Source organism: Thalia democratica, chromosome 8, assembly GCF_965202585.1.
Source record: "Thalia democratica chromosome 8, ktThaDemo2.hap1.1, whole genome shotgun sequence".
In the NCBI taxonomy this organism is placed as follows: Eukaryota; Metazoa; Chordata; class Thaliacea; order Salpida; family Salpidae; genus Thalia; species Thalia democratica.
The window spans coordinates 24100090-24113917 of record NC_139172.1 but is presented as its reverse complement, the minus strand read 5'-3'; the positions used below and the strand labels follow the sequence as shown (position 1 = coordinate 24113917).

Here is a 13828-nt window from a genome sequence, read left to right as displayed (position 1 = left end):
CTAAATGTATTCAGAATTTGACCTATACTACTTGGTTTTGTGAAGGATGTTTTTGCAAGTGGGAATAGTTTCTTTTCTTCTTTCGTGAATCTTAACAAAGTTTTAAATTGAGATGACCAGTATATATTCCTAGACTTTTGTTTTTTTAGTTTATTTGAATTCTCACAGGAGTTAAGTTCACAATTTTTTTCAAACTGGCTTTTGACTAACTTGGGATTAAAATTGGATCTTATGCATTTCTTTTCTAGTTTCAGTAAACTTTCCTTAAAATCTTTTTCATATTCATTTAATCTTTTGAGGCGTTTAATTTCTCCGGTGATGATACCTTTGAAGACATTTTGTGGATGGTATGATCCACCATTTAAAAATGTTGCGTTTTTTGCAGTCTCCTTTATAAAGCTTTTTGTCTTGAAATATTTGATTTCACTTTCATTATGAAGAACATGTTCTACATCTAAGAATGGAACTGTTGTATTTTCTTCAGACATTACACTTGATGTTATTTTAAGATTATGTCTTGAAATGTGTCATTTAAACTTTTGATTATCTCATTGGCAATTTCTTTGTTTTCTGATATAAATACAATGTCATCAATAAATCTTTTAACTAGAAATGCTTTATTTGTATTCTTTACTTTTAACATGATAAAGTGTAATGTGATGTTAGCAATTGCAACTGAATTGTTGTCCCCGGTAATTATACCTTTCTTTTGTTTGAAGTAGCATTCTCTGAATTGTATGAAGTTATTGTGTATCACCATCTCTTATAGTTTGATAATACATTTGATCATATTATTATTGTAATTAGTGCACAGTGTTAGGGCTTCTTCTAAGGCATTTTCAATAAGGCTTACTTCTAATGATGGATACAAATTAACAACGTCAACAGTATTCACTATGCAGTTTGTATCTTTATTTGATAATTTCCAGGCTTTTAAATCTTCTAAGTAGCTCTTAGAATCTTTACAATATTCATTAAGTCTAAATTGGCAGTATGTTTTACTTACAGGATCTAAAAGTAAATTTAACATAGCAGTTATTCTACTAAGGTACGTATTTCCAGCTGCCTGGACTATTCTGACAGGAATATCATTAATAACACATTCTAAATTATAATTAATGTCTTTTTTAACCTAATTTTAGGCTTAAATTTATATTTCATAAATACAGAAAAAAAATTAAACTTATTTGTTAAAAACTACTAAAACTTTAATATTCAATTGCTTTATTAAAAAATATAAAACAATTATATTAGCACAGTAATTTATATTGGTTACAATATTGTAAAATAAAATTGGTTAAAAACTTTACCTTAAAATTTAATTCTTTCTATGTATTTATATATCTTGTTTAAAACAAAGTATCTTAATTAAACATATTAGGCCTTAAACATTGATTTTTACCATAAAATTATGGTTAAAAAAGACTACGAAAATAATGTAGTTTCAGTTTGATATTGGTGCAACATCATCCTAGGTAATTGCCAAATTTTCTCCGACAGAATTTTTCAAATAATGCAAGGTCCATTTCCTTAAAGTTTGAGGTAGTTATTGCAAAAAACAAGATTTTTAGTAAAATAGGTTTTTTTTGCTACTATTGCGCCTCCTATAAGGAACCTATTGATGCCTCTGGCTTTGACCTGCTATATCTCAAAATTTATTTTGAACTTATAAATTATGTAAAAAACATTAATATAATTTGTCATTTTATTAATGTTTTTGTTAGATGAAATATTAATGGTTAAAAATATATGATCAGTTTTTAGTGATTACCTAAAAATGATAACTTAATGATAAAAAGTTTTTATAACTAGGTCAATATTTAAAATAAAACATAAAAATAAGTGTTTAGGAATTTGTTCTTATATGAATGCCTTTTTTTTATTTTTCTCCATAAGAAGGTTTTATGAAAAGCAACTAACTAGTTAAGTAAAGTCATATCAAGTAATTAAAAAAAGTATTATTTTAGACATTGTATATAGATATTTTGTATAAAAGTGTACAGCTCCTTTAGTCTTAACATTACCTTAAATATTAATAAAGGTAAATATATATGAGTTTAAATTGATAAAGCCATTTTTATATAAAACGAAACATGTGAACTGTTTTTTGTGAAACTTATAAGAAGAAAAACTTTGGTAAATATGCATTAATTTTTTTTAATGTGTTTATAACAGTTTAAAAACATAAGTAAATTTTTATACTTTAAGAGTTTTTAAATCTGTCAAACTATTGTTTTTACCAATATAAATACCAATGCCTTTTGGTTCAAGTTATCTCTGCAGATAATATTTTAAATAAAAATTTGTTTTCTTGTTCTATTTTCTGTATCTGTTGTCTTTTATTTTTATTAAAACTCTAAAGAGAATTAGCCCTTTATCAATTTTTTTCAAAAGTTATTTAGAAATTCTTTAGCTTATTGTTTGTTCTAAGCATTGTTGGAAATTTACTTTAGAAAAATATTAGAAGTCTTTTTAAATAAAAATGGATAATGTTACAAATACATTTTCAACAAAAACTATCGAGGAGGTCAAGTCACTTCTTTTGAAAACAAGATCAAATAGTGAAAAGAAAAAAGAAGAGTTAAGACAGATGGTTGGAGAAAGGTGATTTGTTTCTTTTTATTTAACAATATATTTACAGCTACTGTTAGTTAGTTATTTAACAAAGTATTTTCTACTTTATATAAATACAAGGACATATATTTTCTTGTACAACAACTTTTTTAACTACTTTTAATTTGCAGATAAGTAAGTGCTTTTGTTGTATTTTGGCATAAAAATATGGTAAACAAATAACTTCTATTTATGTTTAATTTTCATATTCAAGAAGGTATTAAACAGTATATAAGATACTTATAACTACTTTTTATAAAATAGTATGTTTTTCCTTAGATTTATTTTATTCAATTAATGTAAAAGGTAGTACATTCTTCAAATATTTTTAAAATACTTTTTAGTATTGTATGTATCTGTAAATGTTAAAAATATACTTAATTTTCCTTCAAATAATTTATCAAACAACCTATTTACAATTTGATAATCTTATATTTCAAAAATTTTGAAAATGCAATACAACTTTTTAAATAATGAGAATTTTAAGAAACTTACATAAGTAAACAGAAAATTTTTATTCTATCCTTAATCATTAATCAGATGAGTTTGTTTTAATTATGGTTTCCAAAAAACAGGAATCCTGGAAAAACCTGGAATTTTGAACAGAAATCACCAATAAACCTGGAAGTTTAATCAATTTTTGCATTTTAAGTTATAAAATTTAAATCTGCACAAACATCTATCATATATATAAGAGTTTTTTGTTAAAAAAAAAATTAATTAAAAAACTTATTAAAAATAGCTTTACTTTACAGTATCTTTTTAATGTTTTTAACTATTTAAGACAATTTTTTACCCTAAGGTTAATTTTGTACTTAAAATAGACCCAAAAACTTGTGATTTTGAAAACTTAGAAGATATTTCTCAAAAAGATTTGGCACCCTGTATAATTTAAATGTGTCTGTCCTCATAATATTTTACACAGGGTTGCCACAAAGTCAGGAAAAGTCAGAAAAAACAAAAAAAAACTAAAAAGTCAGCAAAATTCAGGAAAAAATGGGGGTTTTCAGAAAAGTCAGAAGTCAGGAAATTTTATATAAACATATCTTGATGAGAAAGTTTATCATCACTATAAACTTCATTCTTCTATGTTTATAACCTAAAAAAAAGCTTTTGCAATTAATTTTTTTTAATGGTCTAGTTGAGTTTTTGAAATAAACTAAAATCTTTCAAGCCTTTGATTATGTATTTTTGAATTAGTTTTTATTAAGATTTTGAGTCAGGAAGTTTTTTTTAGTACAATCTTGGCAACCCTGTTTACAACTTTTTACAAAACTTCAAATTAAATAAATCTCATTTTCTACTTCAAAGCTATTTTAGCCAACTATAGTGAATTTTAATTATTCATTTGCTAACGAAATACTATAAACTGAGTAATTTGTTCACAAACAGTTGTTTATATTTGAACTTTGGTTTATTAAAGTAAGCTAAAAGTTTATGATTATTACAATACAATAATGTCAGCTAATAAACTTTTATCAACAGAAAAAGTAAGGTGGAACAGTAAATTCAGCTAGTGGCTTTTAATATATTTAACTTTTGGAAATATGTGCACATTAAGTTGATAAAAAAGAATACAATAGTAAATTAGATTATAGCTAACAATTAAGCAATGTACTAACTAAGTTGTAAAGTAAAATAATGTATATCATTTATATAAAAACGACTAAAGGTATGATTTATTTGTAAACGTTTCTACATCTTAGTGTGTATCTTAGAAGTTTATCTTTTAATATATGAAAAAAAAATCAACCATAGTTATGCATTTAAGTAATATTAACACTACTCATTTTTGTTTTTGTGCACAGTAAACTAATTTCTAAGCATACTTTGAGAAGTATTGGCGTAAACCACAAGACACAAACTAGTAACAAATTTCTATTTGTGTTCGGTCTTTACTCATTAATAAAGCAGCTATCATTTTCTAAGAAGCCCTTTTAATTTATAGGTATTGCATATATTTCAAACTAACCCTAAAAAATAACACAACATATTTGTTAACTAACACAGGATATCTTTTGAAAATTTAAGTACAAATCCTGATACAACTATAATCTAATAATGTTTTATTTTAATCATTATTAATTGTAGATTTTTTTTTATAGATACAGAGATATTATTGAGGCTGCAGATACAATAAACTGTATGAAAAAATCTTGCAGTATGACATCGCAGTATATCACTAAAATACAACAGTTTCATGAAAACAATAAAGCTAAAAGTAAATCTATGGCTGCTCAAACAAAACAAATGCAAGAAAAACAAGATTTTGCCAGGTAGTTTAAAAAGATATTGGTTTCAAAAAATTTATAATGTGTAAATTTGCTAAAAAATTTAGTCAAAGTCTTCCATAAAAATATATTTAAAAAGTATTTATTTCAGTATAGTCATACTAATTCTATGTAAAATTATTATTGATTTAGTTATAGATAAGGGACATAATGACTTGAATGATGATTTGTAAAAAGAGCTGACTAAAAATCTTTTATATGTTATTTAATCAATCATTTTATAAATTTTTGTTAATATAAAACATCTTTTATTTATGAAATAATTTTAAATTATAGTTGATATGCTGTATTTTAAACTACATTTTGAACAATAGTAATAACTAAGTTCTAATATTGTTTTCTAAATATATTGGTTTTGCTCAAAACCTTGTTTTCAAACACTAATGAAGTTACTGAATATTTTTTATACCCAACTTCATGTCAATTCTGTTTTACTTACTTATTAACTTTCGTTGTAGTTCAAGTCAGTGTAAATCCTTGTAAAGAAGATGTTCAATGTCACATCCGTTTTTTTTTTTTAATTTCTTTATACAGTGTTTTTTCAACAATAGTATATATATGTTTTCAAGTTGATTTTCGTGTAGTTTTAATATATCATGATGTAGTAAGTGAAGTAAGTGATTCTCTCGCATTTTTTTTGCTATTTTAAAGTTTACAAGCTAAAGCACAATATTTTTTACATAAAATTCAATACTCCCTAATATTTCAGCTCCTTTTTTTCGTTAATTTATTTATAGGTGTTTGTATTTACTATGGTAAATCTGTTTCACTTCATTATTTATAAGTAAAAGTAAGAAAATAAATTCAAGTACGTAGAACATATACTATTGGTAACTAATCTAATATTTATATGTCGTAAATAGTTTTTTTTTATTATAATTGTTTTGCTAATTTTTACATAAACTATAAGTAGAGAAGTTGGTGGGTCTTACTCGTTTTTTATGTCTTAATTGTTATCAAAAATTATTTAGATTTAACTATGTATATGAATAGTTTTTATACTATCAAAATCCACCCGCGTTCAAAATCCACCCAATATTTTTTTTCTCTATTTATTAACTTATTTTGTATATTTTTTGCAATTTTTTATTTATTTTCACTATCACTGTTACTCCTAACCCTCGATCAGTAAGCGGTTCTCGAATTTTACTGATTGCAAATGGATTTTGAACGTGTCCCGAATAGTTTGTCTGCTATATGATGATATTTTGTCTGCTATATGATGATATTTTGTCACAGACTTTTGTTTGTTTTTTTTATCTTACACTCCTATGATAATAAAAAGATATTATAAAAACAATTTTAGTACCATTGTTTTTTATGATTATTGTTTGAAAAATAATGTTTTGCTCAAAAATTACTTCCTCAGTGCTATAAGATTATTAATTTTCTGTTGTTACGAAGTACAGATCTTTATTTGTCTGCTAAAAATCAATTTTATAGTATTATAATATTATTATGATAGTAAAAGCTTACTTTTTCAATAAGTTAGTTTTAAATACTTGTTATAAAAGTTTAAATAAAGTATTTATTCAAAATAAGTCCTGCCTGATTTGATTTCAAAACTAATATAAAATATTTTAGCAATTTTTTTGTTTTATGTTTAAAATTTTTTTAAATCAATAGCATAGTTTTCCTAAATTTTAAAATTGTTGCAACGTTTTACATTGAGTTTTTTCTCCTATTTTTTCTTTTTACTAGTATTTTATAAATTATAGTTATTAAGTTTTTTTTTTTTTATTTTCTTAGTTTCCTGTATATTGTATTAATTAAAATAAAATATTTCTAGAATTTAACCTCTTAATCATACAAACTAGGCTCAAGTTGTAAATTAATTTTATTATGATTTTTTCTATCTTAATTTGTACTAGTTCTTTATTGTGTTAGTTATAGGGTAGTTGGTAACTTTCAAAATTAACAATTTACTTAAAATCTATTTTATCCAGATTTTTTGCAAAAAAGTTTTTTGTTAAACAGATTATTGTAAATAGATTATTTTATTGGTTTTATTTATTTATGGAAATACAATACACTAAATATATATTTTTTAAAGCAAAATTATAATGAATTAATTGAAATTAAGTTTAAAACGTGGCCCGCGGGCCAAAGATTGCCAACTCTTGAATCATGTTTTAAATGTTATTTAAATAAAATTAGAAAGTCCGGTTAATACCTTTAGTAAAAATATAGTTTGGCGGTGATGAAAATAATCATAAAAATTTAAGGCAAAATTTTCTAACTAGTGATCTATCTTTATATAACTATTTTCTTATTTATTAAAACGGTTTTTATTTTCAGTAAATTTTCTGAAATTTTTAGTTTCAACCTTAACTTGACATCTTAACGTTAAACATTTTAGAGCAATGTTTTTGTCTTTTTAGTACTTGATAATACTTCATGTGTGATTTTTTGTTTTCTTATATTTACTTACAAACTATTTTTTTCCTTTCTATTTAACTTAATGGTTCATTAAAGATCAAATAATTTATCAAAAATTCTAGAAATGTTTTTAAGACTTATTATTCCTTCTAGTCAAATATAGTTTGTTTGTGAATTACTTTGATATTCTACTACAGAAGTAAAGACACAATAGAGTTATTTCAAGTAATAATAAATAATTAAATTTTTTACTACTCAGTCGTTTACTCTTAAGACTTTTTAGGCAATTATTTTATCTATTCATTTAAACTATGTTAGGAGTGAATTTTTTTTTTCTGACTAATTGAACGTTTTACAACTCCGGTTCTCACTTTTAAGCTATCTTACTAAGTCTTTGTCTGTGCTTTTTATAGCTATTTAGTCTTTGACACGTTTAACTTCTTTCAGGTATCTGAAAACGGCTTCCGAGATAAAGGTGTTGACGGAAATCCCGGAAAAGATTTGGTTGCAAGTTGAGCTGGGCAACATGACCACCGCGTCTCTCCTGTATTTGAAAGTGAATTTTAGTTATATACTTAACATTTTAACTTTGATATTTTTCAAATAAAACTTACTGTTTAATTGTAAGATTTGTAAAAAATAAAATTATTATTACAGCAAGAGCATGTCGTAATAGTAAATAACTTTTAAATTTTAATGAGAATAAAGAAATTGGCATAAAAAATAGTTAGTTTAGTATAAATTAAACTTAATTTGTATATTTTAAAAATTTCACTCTTTCAGAAACAATCAACTATACTCAAGCTTTTCGTTTGCTTTTATTAAACTATTTTTAATTACTATTTTATAAAGACGTTTGGTAAATAAATCAAACTTGTTTTTTTCATTTATAACAGCTCAACTAAGAACTGAATAACTTTTTGCTGCTTATATTAAGTCGTATTAGACATAACCATACAACTTCTACCAAAAACAGCTTTAACCTCACTCCGCAGGGCTCCTTCATCACCAAGAGCTTGATGCTTGGCACCGGATACTCGAGCCCGATACTCAAGTGGTTTCCCATGCTCGGCCAGCAGGTGCAGGCCTTTAAAAACCTGAGGAGCGCCATCGTCAGGAAGTGCCGCTCGCGGCTGAGCCAGTTCAAGATAAGCTCGGCGTGCGTGGCCGACTCCGTCTGCTCCATCCTGATGCTCGACAAGTGCTCCCTCGAAAGCGTCCTTCGCGCGCTGCTCAACTCGAGGAAGGAGATGCTCGGGACGGTGCTGCAGGGCGACCGGAGGGGATCCACCGTCAGCACGACCGCCCTCATCACCGAAAGCGTCGACTGCCTGCTGCGGACCGTCGCGCACGTCCACGAGATGTTCTGCGACGAGAAGAGCGGCTGTTACGTCACTGAGGTTTTGCGCGAGCGCCTGGACGGTCGTTCGGGCGAAACCGAGGGTATGGAGTTGGAAGAAAAGGGCCTCGGAAGCGATCAGGTCCAACAAGTGTGCCAGTCGTGGCTGTCGGACTGCCAGGAGATTCTGGCGAGCGGCCTCGCCAAGCTTTTGGATTTCGTCACCACGACGAAGGACCTCTCCGTGATCAGGGAGGCGGTGACGAAAATGCTGATGGCCCAGATAATGGACCCGAAAAGCGAAGACGACCTCTTCATCGACGACGACGCTGATGACGTCAGCAGGTGGGACTCGCTCTGCCTCGGCGTTTTCGGCCGCGGCGTCGATCTGTGGAAGGAGATCCTGCAGGGATTGTTCGTGCGCAAAGTCACGCAGATCGTCGACGGCACCTTCGAGCGGCTGCTGCGGGAAACCGAGAGCCTGACGAAGATGAAGGCCGATGACGTAACGAGCAACGTCGACCTGAACGGGCACCTGTGGGAGGAGCACGGTGATGACGTCACGACGGAAATGGCGTGGAAGCACTGGCAGACGAGGCAGAAGGAAAACAACTTGCTGAGCATGGGCGGCGGCCTGACGCTGAAAAGCATGGGGGTAACACCCAAGATAAAACAGGCGTGCCTCCGCACCAACGGCGCCGTGCTCAAGCTGCTGGACGAGGTTTCAGCGTACTGCAGGGCGGAAAACGGCAAAGCGAGCCTGCAGTCTCCCGACGAAGCCAAAGCGGTTTATGAAGCGCTGCGAAACGCCAGCGACAATTTTTCCCAGCTTTTGCTAAAGTCGCTGTCCGAACAAATTGAGCACTTGAGTTCGTTGACCGATGATAAGAGTAAAGTTTTGACTCACTCGCTGTTCCTAAACTTTTTTTGCAAGCACTTTTTGAAACTGTGCACCGGATTTCAAAAGTGCTTTTTTAAAACGACAGATACTTTGTATAATGCTAAAAGGAACAGGTATGCCAACCATAAAAAAGAAACGACAGAAAAAGAAGAATCTAAAGAGAAAAAGTGGGCGGTCGTAACTCAAAACTTCAACAGCAAAGCGAGCGAGTTTATGGAAATTTGGAAGAACGAGCTACTGGATGACGTGACTAAAAGTTTTGGCGCGAAAATTGAAAGCTCGGCCGAGCAGTTCAACTTTTGCAGGTGGTGCTCGACGTGGGAAAGGGTGGGAATAACGGAAGAGAGCGAGGAGGGCGAGACGGTCGAGTCGGCCATCCACATCCCGCTGTCTTCCTCTTTGCACGTCCAAACGCTGTTCTTCGAAGTGAACCACAAGCTGCAGAAGTTCGGAGGCCACTCCATCGGCGACGTGGCGCTGGATAAAATCTGCGACGACGCCTTCCGCAGGTACAAAGCGACTTACAGCGCCGCGTTGAAGAAAATCGAATCGAGCAGCGTCAAAGTTTCGCAAACGTGGGCCCTGCAAACTCTTTTCGACGTCAAGTACATTGACAAAATGATGAACCGACACTCGAGCAGGGAAGACTGCGCCGAAATAACCGACTGGCTCGAGAACTTCATAGACCCGTTCGATTTGGAGCTCTTCACGCCGTACTTGGACCAGAACGTCGGCAAGTACGCTTCCCAGACGTGCACGATGTACGGACTGCTCGCAGTTAAAACGTCGCCGCTGAAATCTTCGACCAAATCGGCGCACAACGTGATGCCTGTTGTGCCCGACTGCGGCAGGTTTGTTAAACAGCACTATTTTTAAAAAGTAATTTTTAAAGTATAATGACTATAGTGTGTACCAGGGGCGTAGCGTGGGGAGGGACACTGGCGCATGCGTGCCACCCAAAAAAAGAAAAATGTAAAAAAAAGAATGTAATATCTTTATCCTTTATAGTTTATTTTTTCTGCTTAATTTGCCTTTTTTCAACTATGTTTATCTAGTATTCAAAAAGTTAAACGAAATTTTGAATACCAATTAGTGACAAGTTAGGAAAGTATATGTTATTACTCAATATACTGATTCGGTGCGTAATTGCAAATGCGCACCGATGTTGATGAAAAACTCCATAAGGAAAAATTTTATAAGTTCATTAACTTCATAAGAATTTAGACTCAAAAAGTACGCAATTAATATAGCGCACCGCTGTAGTATAACCTTATGGCAGATTATTTTTCTACAAAAAGTTTACAAAAACGTTCACGCTTAAAGAAAAGTTAAACAATTTTCAATTTTTTTTTTATGCTACATTGTTAAGACTACTGCTAGTTTTCTGAACTTTATTTTTGTAAACATACAAGATAAGCAAGTCGGCCTATGAGAAATAAACTTTGTTTGTGAATTTTGTTTTAAACAAATACAATCAAATGAATTAAATTTAAAAAGTATACTTTTAACTATTTTACAAAGTTGTAATAAACTGTAATAACAGTTATAAAGTTGGTCTATTTTAACTTCTGTGTAACTTTATTATAATTTTGTGCAATGAGGTGTTGTTATCACTGTTGTATTGTATATTAAAGAGAATGATATTTTTTTCTTCAAAAAAACAGATACTTTCGTTTTATTGAATATATTAATTTTTAAAGATATTAAGTTTACTATAAGTAATAAAAACAATTTTTATTTAGTAAGTTTACATTTTTGCAAGTATAAGTAATTCTAATAAAATTTATTCTATTATTTAATTGTTTAAATTTGTAAAATAAAAATATTTTTTGAAACAGTTAACGGACTTATTTTACTTAATAAATTTATTTCAATTATATTACTTATAAAAAGTTTTTTTATAGCTAATTACAAAAGTTTTAATTTAGAGGATTTTTGAGAAAAAAGTTTGCGCACCCCCTGACCAAAATACCACGCTACGCCACTGGTGTGTACTATGTATTTTTTAACTCTGAACATCTAAAGTATAGCTGATGTTACTAAATTTTTTGTTTCGGTTTAACTTTTTTTTTCGTGCAAACTCCAGGTTCTCAGTCCTGCCGATCGACGCTTTCTCCACGCAGTTCACGCCGAGCAGCAAGCACGCCAACTACTCGGACGCCCTCCAGCAGCTGGCATCCGCCCAATCCTCCTCCAAATCCTCGTCTTTCGTGTCCAAGATGGGAGACGCCATCAGCTCCTCGTGGATCAGTATGTCTTCTTCTTTTATCGAAGATTGAGTTTTATTTGTTTAGTAAATTTTTACTCTTAATACTTTTTATTTATTTGCTTATATCCTCTTATGGAATTGTTTGTCCTTTTTTTTAAATCTCTATCTTTTTATTGTAACTATCCAGTTTACTTTTGTATTCACATTTTTTACTGTATCATTTTAAACATTTTTTGTTTTTTTTTAATGTGTTTCTTAGTCTCGAAAAAAACAGACTTATTTTAAAAACATTTTTATGGTGCAATTTAATAGTTTCAAAACATTATAGTAGTAAATCCTGCCATCAAAAAAGTTAACATTTTTGTTTAGCATTTACTCCTGAATTAATAATACTTAGTTTAAGATATTTTAAACAGACTTTATATACTATTTATAACAAGGGTTTTAATTACTTTAAGTTAGACTAGAATTTAGGAACTTAAGCATATTTTTTACACGTTTAAACTGACTGTAATAGGATTTAACTTAATTACTGTTATGATTTAATTCTTAACATTTTATACTTTAAAATACAGTAACCTCTCGCTTATTTACGCACATTGTGTCTACAGAAAAAGTGCGTAAAGATACGAGAGATCGTAAAGATACGAGAGGTATCAAACATACTTATTATAATGACTGTTTTTTAATATTGCATCTACTTAAAAGCAGACTGGGAACTTCCCCACTTTTTAAAATTTGTTTACTAAACTTATAAATATGAAAAAAAAGATAAAAATATAAATATTTAAAAAAAAGGATTAAACTTTATATAAAATAATAATAATTGTAGAAAAATTTTACTAATTTCAATAATAAGTTAATTTTATCTTAATTTGTATGTGACTTATTTGATACTTAACACTTATATTTTACTTTCCAAATTTAGTTTATAATTAAGCATTTGTTAGAAATTAAGAAATAGTGTGGTGTCTATACTAAAATTTGTTTCTATAGCCTTTTACAAAAATATGCATTTGGTGCTGTAATGGATTTCTTCTTTTTAAGAAGAATAAATAAAACATAAGAAAATGTTTGATAAAAATATTGTTAACAAAATTTCTGATAAACTGAGTTATAACTAAATGTTTATTAATTAGTCAAAGAACATAAGTTTACAAAGTTTAAAGATATAGAGAGGTGAGTTAGCATTTGAAGACATATTTTAAATTAAAAATATACAATAAACCTAGTTGGTGCAATATTAAAAAAATTAGAAATTTTATTTTTTGAATTCTAAAATGCGTAACTAAACGAGAGTGCGTAACGTCAAGAGTGCGTAAAGATGCGAGAGGTTACTGTAATGTTATGATTTTATTTTTGTAGTATAAAAACTTTATCTGTTAACTTTGCATAATAAAAGCATTAGTAAGAGTTTGTTAGATGGAGTTATTTTTAGTTCTACTATACTAGTTAACAAAAAGTAGTAACATACTAAATGCAGTTTGTGGCAATGTTTATTCTAAAATAAGTTATGAAATTAAGTTTTTATTGAAATTTTGGACAGTTATGAAGTTTTTTTTACATAGATTTACTTATAACAATAATATTTTATCTTAAAGTTTATTTTAGTTGATTTCAGCATTTTATGTATAGATCTGTTTTTTGAAGTACAGTACTATCTCATTTAAAATTGTTTTTACCAGAAGAAAAATAAAACGATTACTATTTTTACAATTAAACTAAAGTTTTGTTCTTGTATACCTACGTTTAACAAGATTTTTCCTAAGTAAGTTATCCTAATAGTTCAGTAATTTAAAATCAATCACTAAATAATGTAATTTTATACTAATAGAAATATATGGGTGATTATTAAATTCAATTATTAAAATTATATTCAGCTTACTACTCAAGTTTTTTTCCCCTTGAGGTAAAGTTGAGATTAGGAATGTTTTTATTTTTAAAGCGCAAAAAGCAGTAACTAATTTATTAGAGAAATCCTAACCTTTTTTTTTAATTGCTTGTTATGTTATCTAACAACTTTAAGAATTTTGATGTTATTTGTATATTAATGTGCAGTTTTGTGATAAGAAAAATAGTAGTTTCCATAGCTAAAT

General features: G+C 29.2%; 1 protein-coding gene across 1 annotated transcript; it reads left to right on the top strand.

Annotated features, from left to right (window-relative positions):
* Window positions 1-2466: 2466 nt before the first annotated feature.
* LOC145842079 (conserved oligomeric Golgi complex subunit 1-like) lies at window positions 2467-12602 on the top strand. Its single transcript, XM_082949454.1, has 5 exons — window positions 2467-2604; window positions 4719-4889; window positions 7731-7839; window positions 8279-10374; window positions 11610-12602. Exons 1-5 carry the CDS (start codon window positions 2483-2485, stop codon window positions 11800-11802), a joined length of 2691 nt encoding a protein of 896 aa, XP_082805580.1. The 5' UTR covers window positions 2467-2482; the 3' UTR covers window positions 11803-12602.
* Window positions 12603-13828: the final 1226 nt, after the last annotated feature.